The sequence below is a fragment of the Labrus mixtus genome, chromosome 23 (assembly GCF_963584025.1).
Source record: "Labrus mixtus chromosome 23, fLabMix1.1, whole genome shotgun sequence".
Classification (NCBI taxonomy): domain Eukaryota; kingdom Metazoa; phylum Chordata; class Actinopteri; order Labriformes; family Labridae; genus Labrus; species Labrus mixtus.
In genome coordinates, this window is record NC_083634.1 from 5448449 (window position 1) to 5461373 (window position 12925).

The following is a 12925-nucleotide window of genomic DNA, read 5'->3' on the forward strand; positions in this document are numbered from 1 at the left end:
TGGCATCGCCCATTTTCAGTCCAAAGTTCTGCTTTTTCAGCGCTCAACGCCCTGTACACAAAAACAGCCTCAGCACCAGCTGTTTTTTGTCACTGTGCTCACAGTGCTCTCTCAGGTGAAAATAGTTAAAGGTCACATATTCTCCTCCTCTTCAACCAGTGTAAATAAGTCTCAGAGCTCCTCAAAACATGTGTGTGAAGTTTCTTGTTCTAAATCCACTCTGATCCTGTATTTGATCATGTCTATAAACCCCTCTATTTCAGCCCTGCTCAGAACAGGCTGTTTCTGTGTCTGTACCTTTAAATATGTAAATGCACTGTGTCTTTGCATGGTTCTTTGCAGCTTTGGAAATGTTCAATTTGTCGTTGAAGAATTACAAACTGAGAGTTTGTACAAAATGAGGATTTTACTGATAACAACTGAGTTCAAACATTCTGAAAATAAAAGTTTAAGTCTGTGCGACTCAAAAGAGGACAGGGAGACAAAGAGGAAATAATCTCTCCTTCAGTGTCGGCAAATGAGAGGCACAGTTTGATAATTAGAACCGGATGAGGTGCTGGTTATTGTGTGTGTGTGTGTGTGTGTGTGTGTGTGTGTGTGAGAGAGAGTTTTTAACAGGAGAATATATTTGCATGTGAATGTTTACTGCACTCCATGTTTTCAGAGGTGTCATCTGAGGACAGCAGCACAGCTGTTCTTATTAATGAGCCCTCACTTCTCTACACACACACACACACACACACACACACACACACACACACACACACACACACATACGCAGGGAGCATGGAGTTTGTGCCTGTCATGACTTTCACCATCGCCGCGGTTCCTAACGAGGTGCAGACAAACGGAGGTCAGTCGAGAGAGGAAACAACAGGGACACGACTCAGAGACAGGTAAGGTCAGGTAAGGAGAGACTGGGAGGGTAATTGTGTTATTTCTCAGCTGGGGCGTCGTGTTTGAGTAAATTGGAGTGGAAATTACACTTTTGTACGAAAAAGTTTGGAGTTGCTCTGGTTGCTAGATAGCTTCAACTTGCAGCCACGTTAGAAGCAGTAAGGGCTTCAACGTAATCCTTGGGGTCTCAGGCACCCAATTAGAGTAGGGATACCAAATATCGTCATCCAAAACATAGTCAGCTGTTCTTGAGAGTTCTAATCAGCATCAAAACCATCCTAAATATCACCATCATCGTCATCATGAAGGTCGTAGGTGTTCATAAAGAGCTGGGTTCAGACTGTAAATTTGCTCCTGCAGGGAGCGCTGGAGTCCCACCAATGGCGGTCTCCATGTTGGAAATGCTGTCTCAGTCTAACTTTCAGTCAACCTAACGACAGGCTGAGAGCTGGAGCTGAGGCGGCTTTTAAACCTCCTGACAAACCGTTACACCGCGCCCACCTGTCAATCATGTCAGCTACATGCCCAACTATGAATAACACGTATCGTTCATAAAATCAAAACGGAGCCTTTAAAAAAAAAAAAATCCCCTCCCCGTACAGTGTGTGCCCATGAGGACAATAACTAATCAGACCTATTTAGTTTTTTTGTACCAGGCTGTAAATATGTTAATTTCATTTGCTAAGTGTCTTGATTGTGAGATGCGACAGACTATTCCTCTACTGTGTGATTCAAAAAAAAAAATTCAAATCAAACATATATGTGTGAATGTTTGTACCCTCTTCTGCACCGGCCAGGGCTTGGTGATCGCTGAGATGTCACATGCAGTCATCAGCATTGACCTGGAAGAGGAGGAACATTCATATTCATTCACACCGTATATATTAATAATCATTCACATGTTTTAATTATCAGTAGAACCTCCCTAAAGCATAGAGCTACATTTTAGCATTGTGGGCTAATTCATGGGGCTGGATATCATGAACATATTCAAACAGAAATACTTTGAAAGGATTGTGATCAATAATATGTAGAGCTGGACACAAATCAGCTCCTGTTGCTCCTGACTCTCTGAAGAGACGAGACCGCCCACCCTGTTGTTCTCTCTTTTTTCTACTAACACATCTGTATCATGTGTGACGCCGACCATGGAGGAGAGAGAGAGAGAGAGAGAGAGAGAGAGAGAGAGAGAGTCCTGTTTCTACTCAGGCTCTCATTGGCTATAGTAGCTTAGGAACAGTGAATGGAAGGTCCTGACTGGTCACATGGGGTGTCAATCAAAAGTTCAGAGTGCATGAATTAGAGCAGAGAAACACAGTTCATCACAGATCAGAAAAAGTAGTTAGTGAGTGTGCCCATGTACAGAGGCTATAATTCTCCACGCGGGCCACCTGGGTTCAAATCCGACCTGTGGCTCGTATCCCGCAGGTAATTCCCCACTCTCTCTCTCTCTCCAAGATTCACAAATTTCTGATGATATCTTTGAATTTTAGACACTCTATCTTTTTTATACCAGACTGAGCTGATAATATCCTTACTCTAACCCTGACACTGTTGATGTTCTGTAAGCGTGTGTGTGTTGGTGTCAAAAGTTCTGGAGGTTTGGCGCTCACCTCAGCAGGTCTCGGTGATGTTCATCCTCCCAAACAAACTGACTGTTCTTGGTGAGCTCGAAGAACTCCCCCCGCCTCCTGAAAACACACACACACACACACACACACACACATAAATATAATGACACAGCAGATAATTATCTGCATATTAAACGTACTTACATCCCCTGCCACCCACAGTCTAGACTGAATGAGGGATGAGATAACAGCTGTAATCAGGGAGGACGATAAGTGGAACACATAGGGCTAAAGGTGCAGAAGAAAAAAGTTGCAACCAAGATGAAAGAGACGACACTTCACCAAGTTTCTGGTGAAACATACCGGCTTTAAGCCTTTAAAGCGAAATTCTAGTTTGCTCTGTTTTTAAATATTTAGGAGGCGGAATGAGAAATTGGTATAAAAAGATTTAGAAATGATCCAGTAGAGTACTTCATCGAGCAGCTGCAAAACGCCTCTGTGAGCAGGTATATACGCCCAATTAAATAAGTACTAAAAGGGTTTCTTTCCAATGTATAGATTAAGATTGTTTGCCTTTAATCATAGGAACAGCTTGAGAGTGTGACGTGGCTGGTACAGGTGGAGGAATAAGCGACAGGTATAAGTCCCGGGCAGAGGTGTAAAGTAATGAATTACATTTACTCGCGTTACTGTAATTGAGTAGTTATTTGGTGTACTTACTACTTTTTAAGTCGTTTTTAAAATCTGTACTTTTACTTTTACTTAAGTAGGTTTTCTGTCTACAATGGGTGTAACACCCGAGTCCCACTGTCTGTGGTGCTTTCAGAGTTTTCCGAGTCCTATCTTCAGTTTGTTTACATCGCCCGGACGGCCGACTGACTCCTCCCCTCGTGTATAAAAGTTGTTTAATTGAGGGACTAGAGAAAAGAAGAAGAACATACTGTACTCACTGCTTAACTGTGTTTCTAGATCACGCTCATTTCAGGTAAATTTACATGCAGTGTGAAGATACGAGCATAATAAAGATCGATTAGCATGCTAACACAACAATGCAGCGCGAGTTGTTTTGGTTTCATGCTGGTGCTCAAGGGCGACATCTGCTGGATCAAAAAATCACATATAAAGCTTTTAAACATTTCCCTTCATAAAACAGCTGATTACTTGAACATATAATCCTTGATTATTTATTCATCATTATGTATATTTTGTTTTTCTAAATGGGGTAGAAAAGAAAACGTTTATCTGAAAAGATAAATCTTTGTAAAGATTGGCCTTTAATTAAAAAAACTTTGAGATTAATATCCTCTCGTCCTTTTGTCACGACACACGAGAGATGTGTTGTTAAAAAAAGTAACTAAGTAACTTTTACTTAAAGTACATTTTAAACAAGTTACTTTTTACTTTTACTTTGAGTACATTTTTAAACTGGTACTTTTACTTGTACTTTAAGTAAAATTGTATCAAAGTAACAGTACTTTTACTTGAGTAGAATATATCAGTACTCTTTACACCTCTGGTCCCGGGCTAGCTGGTTAGCATCAGTTAGTTGACAGACAACAGGGCGACACAGCACTCTTATTCTACAATACTTAATATCGACCACACAACGACTCTATGGCGTTGTATCCACTGATCATACATGAACAGGTAAACATAGGTAACCTGCACCGACTCGTCACTCTCGGTCTCACACGCTCAACAAGACGGCTGTCAGAGTAACAACATTCTCTTTCACAAACCCAAAACACAACAGATGCACCACCTTGTGGCGCTATTTTGTACTACAACGATATTCTGGCTGTAGAGCTGTATGAATGATCTGATTCTGATCATACATACTCAACTCTGAAGCCTCTGGATGCCGTCTATCACTCTGCCCTCAGATTCAACTTTGCACAATTTCTTTCTAAAAACACAGACTGGCAAAATCAGGATGCTGTGAGATGATGACAACCAGTTTCTAGTCCATTTTCGTGCTGACTGAAACTAATGACAGTCCATCTGTCCAAAATAGCCTGCAGTCACTTCCCCTTTGCCCAATCGGACTTTTCCTTGTCCCGTGCCCCCTCTCCAGTCAGGTTAGCATCTGGGCTTGACGTTTGGTACCTACTTCATGTACAGCGCCAGGTCTGTGGCCAGAATAGACCTCTCGATCATCTTCAGAGTGGCCTTGTACTCGTCCAGGGAGAGACCGCTCAGGATCTGGTTTCCCTGGAGAGGTGGTGAGTCAGAAGAGGAGGAAGGAAAGAAACAGCGTCAATGTAGGGACAGGTATATGTTTTATTTAACGAATAATCTGGGCCGTTTCTAGCCTTATCAGGGGCCAAATGCTAGATGTTGTTTGGCAGCCCCTCTTTTGTCAAAGCCTTTCAGATGATCCGTAGATATGCATCAATCTGTTACACTTTAGGAGGAAAACTAGATGCTGTGAAACCCTCTCCTAAATTCAAATTAAACATCTCAAGTTGACCCAAGAAAGTTCAACCTGCACAAAATGATTTTGTTAGTATCCTTCATTTATTTTAAAGAGGACATATTATCCCCCTCCTCCACCTTTTCAAACAGTCCCCTGTGGTCTAAATGAAACATCTGTGCTGTGCTTTGGTCAAAATATAACATGAATCAAGCACCAGAGGAGGTTTGTGACCCTGTATAAACCAGCTCTCTCAGAACGCTCTGTTTTGGTGTGTGTGTCTCTTTAAATGTAATGACCCCCCCCCCCCCCCCCCCCCCCCCGAGTTTTCCCTGTAGACATCACTCCTTCATTAGCGAGAATAAAAATGGAAGACCTGCACAAAAGTTTTGCTCTAGGCTGGGGGTGGAGTCCATGGGTGGAGATACCAGGGGAGGGGAGGGGAGGTTTTTGTTTTTTACCAGAATCCCACTGTGACATCACAAGGAGAGCACATTAGAAATGGAGCACACTCTGTGTTGTAAGACTTATGCAGACCACAAACAAAGGACTGGATGGATTTATTTCACATGTTGTGGGTCAGTAGACACTCAGGTTACACAAATATATGTTCAGAAACACTGTACAAGTGGATTTTTCATAATATGTCCCCTTTAAATCATATACATTTGTCACTAGACGCATGTCATGAGGGGGCTTGGCTGGCTACAACAAACATGTCATTTTAATTCTCCACAAATACTGTCTATTGAGGCTGAACTTGCAGCTTCGGGACTCCCTAGTGGCTGCGGGGGGTTAATGCGCCACATAGTCCGGATATGGCAAGAAACGGCTCTGTTAATACTTACAAGGAGTAAAAATGTACACACAGATGGATAGAAACTGTGTAATATAAAGAAACTATGAACTCATAGGATTAATTCTCTGATAGGCCACTTAAGAGGTTGCTATGACAACACTACAGACTGCAATAAACACACTCCTAAATGAGTAGCTGAATGCGGCCCACACACCTGGAGTGTTTATTAGCATGTTCATTGACACATATTCTATGTCTCCTCCATTTCAAGTGCTGCTGAGAGCGTGTGTTTGCATTAATGCTTTTCAGCCCGCATGAAAATGAGGCGCTGCAGCCGTGTGTGCCCGTGAATGTGAACGTGAACGTCAGCGCAGCGGCGGGGTTAAGTGGTGCCGTGGAGCCGGGAGTGTATTTAGAGTTTGTTTTGAGGCCATAAAGATCAGAGCGGGCTGTTAGTCACTCTGTTATATGGGGGCCATCAGAGTCTTCTAAGGTAGGTTAGCAGCTGAAAATGAGCAGAATAGGCGTAATAAAGAAGAGGGAGAGAGATCGAGGATGCTGCAGCGAGCAGGCAACGACATTCAGCCCTGTGAGCTGACGTAAACACACCGTGGTTTCACTGTGCAGAAAGCAGCAACCTCACATTGACTGATTGTTTTAAACTGTGTGACCCAGTTTGAGAACGCTTTCAGAGTGCAGATTACAGTTTTTATATGATGTACACATCACTGATAACAGTTTATGTTTCCACAGTAAATCAGTCGTTAGGAGACTCTTTACAGGATTAAAAAGTCAGTTTCTTCTGCACAAAAACGAAGACGGGTTAAGTTTGAAAAAGATCAGTTAGGAGAAACATTTGTTAAGGAGTTCTGCCGACACTAAAGTACAGCTGAGGCAGAAGATTTAGACTTTTACTAGAGGACATTTGGGACATTTCATAGTTTTATCTTACAAAATAAACACCATGCTGTAGTTGAGAAGGATTGAAACCGAGCAACAACCTCTGATGTTGCAAAAAACTGCAGTTCCTCTAGTGTCCACTTGAGGCTGGCTGCAAAAGCCAATGGATCCCCATTAGGTCCCATATTAAAAGAGTATTTTTTAGCGGTTTAAACTGTGGTGGTGGAGATGGGGGGGTGGGTAGTAATAATTAGGGGCGCAGAGAATTGAGGTGGGTGTGCAATAGCCGTTGATCACGAGGTGTAAGGACCGCCTCAGCTCCACCCCTTTTCCTGTTTCTACATTGGTCAAAAGTTAGTTTGAGTCAGGGCGGCGGGGACGTAGTTGTTGGTGCGCGTGTCCCTTGTGCAGAGGCTGTGGTCCTCTGGGTAGGCGGCCCCGGGTTTGGGTATGGCCTGTGGTTGCATTCCTGCGTGTCTATCCCTGCTCTCTCTCTCTCTCTCTCTCTCTCTCTCTCTCTCCAGTTCCTGGCCTTGTCCACTGTCCTGTCTCTAAATTACAGTAAAGGCATAAAAAGCCCCAAAAATAAACCTTTAAAAAAAGCGAGTTTGAGTCAGTATTTCCAATATGGCCACCTCCCTCATTGGAGAAGAATCTCCACTGAAACCAACGGGTGACGTCACTGACATTACGTCCATGTTTTATACAGTCTATGGGTCGCAAGCTGCGACAGCAACGCTGACAGAAACACTGAAGATTACTAAAAAGAATCATCTCATGGCAACGACTTTTATATCTGGTGTCTATGAGATAAACATCCCGCAGGAATGCGGTTACTATCCAGGGGCCACACCCAGTTTCTTTTAATCAATGTCACCAGAGAAGCTGTGTGCATTTGTTGGCTAACCATCCATCTCTCCTGCTCAGGTTTGGGGGATGTCTTGGTCTTGGTTGGTGTTGTCTTGACTGAACAATATGAATAACGATGAAGGTTGTGGAAGTAGTATCAGCAAGAATTTAAAAACTACTTCCACCTCTGGTCTTTTGTGGCAGGTAATCTTTGCTAAAAACTCAGCTTGTGTCGTGCAACCCATTTCATTTAGCTATAAGCTAACCTGCACTCGGTTTGCACGATCTACTGGAGCGAGTTAAAGCTGTGTTCAGTTTTTAAGAGACGAGCTCACAGCTTGGCCTGGATTTATGAACCCCTTTTTTTCTGTGGTCAGGAAACCAGTGAGAGATGGTGTCCTGGATTTTGCTCCGGGTACAAAATGTTTGAGGAAATGAGTCCAGATGAGCTGGCACGAAAAGGTTGCCAACACACAAAAGGCTTAATGGAGGATTCACATACTGATTACATTACACGGTGCAGTTATTGATTGATGTGGTCAGTGTGTTTATAACATCATGCAGCACAACTTCATTACCAACTCTTGTGAAGTTTTCATTGTATTATAGCTTGTTATTCAATGATTCCTTTCTGCGGGGGATTTTGGCCTCAGCAAAGGGTTCTGGCTTCCGCGATAGAAAACACACTTTCGACAGGAATCTCGAGCACAGACGAGGGAATATCTACAGGTTGTTGTCGAAGGGGCGACAGCGGAGATCTGAGACTCACGACTCAGCGTCAAAGACAAGAACGGAGCTCTGCAAGCCATCAACGTTATTAAAGGATTTCTGAGTGTGGCGGCGAGCCGTGCAGCGGAGCAGGGACACCGGGACGGGAGGAGATGAATGGTCTTTGTGGCGCCTGCACAGAGCTCAGCTGCTGCATACTGAATCAGCTGCAGCTGCGAAAGGGCAGCTAATGTCAGGATTTACATAACTGAGAGATCAGATCTGTGGAGTCATTGAAGAGCCGTTTAAGAATAAATCTGTTTGAGAGAAATCAAATAAATACGGAGATTTCAAGACGGATTCATACAAAGTAAAGAGGAATATCGAGCATTTAAAGTCATTCTTGAATTCTTTGTTTATGTCTTTAATCATACATCTTTAAACATGTTTATTCATTTAATATCAACACTTTCATACATCTAAAGCAGGGAGGCTTTGGGCTACCTGTGATGGATTAGTTTCCACCATGACACTTGAAGAAGGTATTGCTAAGGGCTCAAAGGACACTCTAAAGCAGTGGTTCTCAACGGGTGGGTCGGGACCCTAAAGTGGGCCGTGAAGCTGTTCTCAGTGGGTCATGAGATATTTGATCTGGTTTTTATAATCGATGGAGGGTCCTGAGGCTCGACGAGTTGGGAAAGAGTTTCATGTTCGGCTTTTATGTGATTGTTTATTGTTTTTAAGCACTGCTCTTTGTAACCTAAATTAAGCACGACCAATAAAATCGCATAAAGCATGAACTATGCATGCACCTTGCAAACCATGCTAACATCACCTTGCTAACAATGCTAACATCATACTGATAATTTAATGTTTTACAGTAATTATGCGTTCATTTTTGCTTTTATTAGATAGGACATCTGAAGAGAGACAGGAAATATTTGGTGGATAGAGTGGGGGGATGACATGCAACAAAGGGTCCAGGTCGGATTCGAACCCACGGCCGCTGCAACGATGACTGTGGACTCTGTACATGGGGCACGCCATATAACCGCTTGGCTTTCAGAGGTCCAATTTTGAGACTTTTGAGAGAAGAGTGATCACTCTTTCATGCTCAGGGTTTCCTCTACTTAATAGATAGCACAGGGTCATCGTTAGCAACTAGCTTGTAAACTTATTGGAGCATTTGGCACCAAAAAAGATGGTTAAAGGGGAGGAGTCAGAGGAGACCAAGACAGAGTTCAGAGGAACTGGGAATGGAAACTCCAGCTGATCAGGTGCGTTCATAAACCATGACAGCTAAATCTTCAAAATTAAAAATGTGTGTGTGTGTGTGTGTGTGTGTGTGTGTGTGTGTGTGTGTGTGTGTGTGTGTGTTTGTACCGGGCTGTTGAGGATCATGAGGCAGTGGTCGAAGTGGTGATGCTCCATGGTGGAGTGGCAGTAGAGCTGAGCCAGTGGGTGGTCGCTCCTGGAAACACACACACACACACACACACACACACACACACACACACACACACACACACACACACACACACACACACACACACACACACACACACACACGTACATAATGATAAATACAATGAGCTCCCTCACACTCGTATACAATCAGACGTATAGTTCTGTGACTCATGCTGCACCTCTGTATGTAGGAGTTGTTGACTCCTCTGTGGTCCAGGTCGTGGCTCAGGGTGGCAATCATCAGAGCCAGAACCTCCAGGTCGCTCAGATAACTCTGTCAGGAGACACGCAGGAAGTTAGAGGGAAGGATTGGAATAAAAAGAAACACAGCATCCACATACAGCAGCTTTGTTTTTAATGGATCTGCTGCCAATATACAAACAAACAAAGGCTTCAGACTGCGGTTTCAAGCTGTAATACTTCCAACCCTGTAACGGGTCACCTTCAATCTGACTGTCAGGGAGGTGCTGTGTGTGTATGAAGAGCTCCTGCAGTGCCGTGCTTCCACAATGCAAATCCACAGACTGGGACACTCGTTTTACACTGTCGCAGAATCAATATAAACATACAGAGACGTGATGACGGCGGAGCTTAGTAACGGCACTTTTGCAGAGAAAAAAGCAGTCTGAAAAGGGCTCGTGTGGAAAGTGCGGCGCCCGGACAGATCCACCTTTACTTCAGCTTCTACACTAAAGCTGAAAGCAGGTTTCCAACAGAGATGAACGTGTGATGCTCCAGCAGCTGATAGTGGCAAAGATTTGAAAGAGAAATGACTCTTATTCAGTGTTTTATTGACAGCTTTTCTTAGTGTTTTCTTTAGTTTATGGGCCAGGGCTTGTTTATATTCCGAGAAAAGATTTTAAATGTAGAAAATTAAGTGAAAATGTCAATTAATGGGGCGGACTTGATAAGAGTTTTTTTTTTTTTTTTTTTTAGACAATAAGAGAAAGATTTTACAAAAACATAAAGGTTAGAACAGACACTTCTATGTTATTCAAAAACCCTGTTGCAAAAAATAGTTAAGAAAGAGTTCATTTTGAGGGTTGCAGTTTCCCAAGTGGTTAGGTACCACTCCATGTTTGGAGGCTATAGTCCTCCTAGCAGGCGGTACAGGTTTGAGTCCGGACAGTGGCTCCTTTCCCTCATGTCATTCCCCACTCTCTCTCTCTCTCTCTTTACTCTTTCTCATTTTGCTGTTTCAACCTGTGGATTTCTTCTGCTGCTTAAACTCTCGGATCATCTGAAACAACGTCCGGCTGAACTGACCTGTAAGCGTCCTGACTTGAGCAGGGCGAACATGCTCTGAGCCGTGTTGAAGGCGTGTCTCCAGTTGTGATAGGCCACGTTCTTCCTGTAGTTCTTCTTCACGCTCAGAACCCACTGACACAGACTCTGCAGGGGGAGGGGAAACACAGAATAAAAAAAAACACAGAGTTACTCCATTTCTGTCGGCCATATTGTGGAGTACGTTAGTGAGAGTGACCTTACTCAGGCCATGAAGGAAAGACCGGCTCTGTGACATAATCTCATGGATTTATCTTGGGTCTATTTTATCTTGGGACAGCAACATTTGTTCAGTGCAAAAAAATCTACAGCCGTCGAACAAATGGAGCGTCTTCATAGAGTTGTTGTGGCTTTAATCTTCTGTTCTTGGGCATAAAATGTAGGACAGATATTCGTCTTTTATCTATTTTGTTTTTTCTCATTTAGGGTTGCTGGGGGGGCTGGTGCCGATCCCAGCTGTCATTAGGCGAGAGGCGGGGTTACACCCTGGACTGTTCTCCAGCCAATCACAGGGCTGACATATAGAGACAGACAACCAGACACACTCACATTCACACCTACGGACAATTTAGAGTCACCAGTTAACATAACGAGCATGTCTTTGGACTGTGGGAGGAAGTCGGAGTACCCGGAGAGAACCCACACATTCACGGGGAGAACATGCAAACTCCACACAGAGAGGCTCCTGTCAGATGGGGATTCTAACCAGGAACCTTCTCGCTAACCACTGCACCACCCCGCAGCCAAAGACAGACATACAGTATAAATGAAATTTAAAAAACACTGTGAGTGAGGGGTTAAATAGTTAAATAGCAGCAGAAGGAAGACAGAGCAGTAGTGATGAGCAGAGGGGCTCGACTGTCAGGATGTTTGTCTTTCTAAAAGTGCACGCTCAGCACGCTGCCAGCTAATCAATGCTCTCCGCTGCTCAGCATGTTCTCCAGAAACACACACAGAGAGATAAACTGAACTCAAGTCCTGTTTCATTTTCTCCACAGGAGCATTGCACACTGATGATGATGAACGACTGCAGCGTTTAATAAGTTAGAAAAAGTGTTTTAATAATAACGTGCTGCACAGTTTGACCACCCAAACTGTGCAAAACTGACAGGCCGCTCTGCTGGAGGGCCAGAATGTCCTGCAAATCAAAGGCCCTCTTTATGAGGTCCGCTCTCCGCAGACACTCCGGAGGTCAGCCACAGACACACAAGGACCACTTCAGGTGGCGAGCGCTGCCGAGGACCGGAGCCAAACCCGCTTAAAAAAAAAAAAAACTGACGCCAAGAGATGCAGCGAGGAGAGAGGAGGGTCTGCTGGGACGGAGATGGAGGAAGAGAGATTTTTGGAGGGGAAGTGTTTAAGGTGAATGATGCTGCTCTGTGTATATGTGTGTGTGTGTGTGTGTGTGTGTATGTGTGTCTCTGAGTTCAGGATGCAGGCAAATACACAACCAAGAACTCCCTCGCACACACACATGTTTTAACGCTCTACTGCTGCTCACAATGAGATCCTTTTCTGCATTGAACGGACCAGGAAGCTGCTCTTGACCTGTACCGAGATCAACAACAAAAACAGGTCGCGTCGGGACAATGTGGCTGCTGTTGTCTGTTGTTGTGGTTCCGTGTTGCCGTGATACGGTCGTAATAATAACGCTGTGTGTATTTTGTTGTGATGTAATGCAGGCTTTGTCTCCAAAGCCGTAAACACTCCCGGGTATGAGAAAAGAGTCCATTTGCACACTCATATAAACAGCGTTCTTGAAGCGATAAACAACACATGTTTGATTGATAGGGTACGGTGGCCCCCGAGAGCTCAATCCATGTGTTGTTTAAACACAACCATATTAACAAAGCATCATCAAGTTGACATGATGACACAACAAAACCAAATATCACACCCACACACACAAAAAAAACAAATTACAGGAATGAATACAACAACAGAGCTTTAAGGAGAACACATCCAACAACAACAATGGAACCAAATACAGAAACACGAGCACACGTCACAGCTGTTCATCTCCCTCCACGGGCGCCC

The 12925-nt window shown here is 43.8% G+C and overlaps 1 protein-coding gene across 4 annotated transcripts in view; it reads right to left on the bottom strand.

The window, feature by feature from the left end:
- pde5ab (phosphodiesterase 5A, cGMP-specific, b) overlaps positions 1-12925 on the bottom strand; it is a 75866-nt gene that overhangs the window by 6870 nt on the left and 56071 nt on the right. For all 4 annotated transcript variants that reach the window (XM_061031360.1, XM_061031361.1, XM_061031359.1 and 1 more), the window contains exons 14-19: positions 10871-10996; positions 9784-9878; positions 9521-9608; positions 4579-4679; positions 2511-2588; positions 1676-1739 (exon numbers count right to left, since the gene is read on the bottom strand). In XM_061031360.1, coding sequence (XP_060887343.1) covers positions 1676-1739; positions 2511-2588; positions 4579-4679; positions 9521-9608; positions 9784-9878; positions 10871-10996 — 552 coding nt within the window. The remainder of the gene's footprint in view (positions 1-1675; positions 1740-2510; positions 2589-4578; positions 4680-9520; positions 9609-9783; positions 9879-10870; positions 10997-12925) is intronic.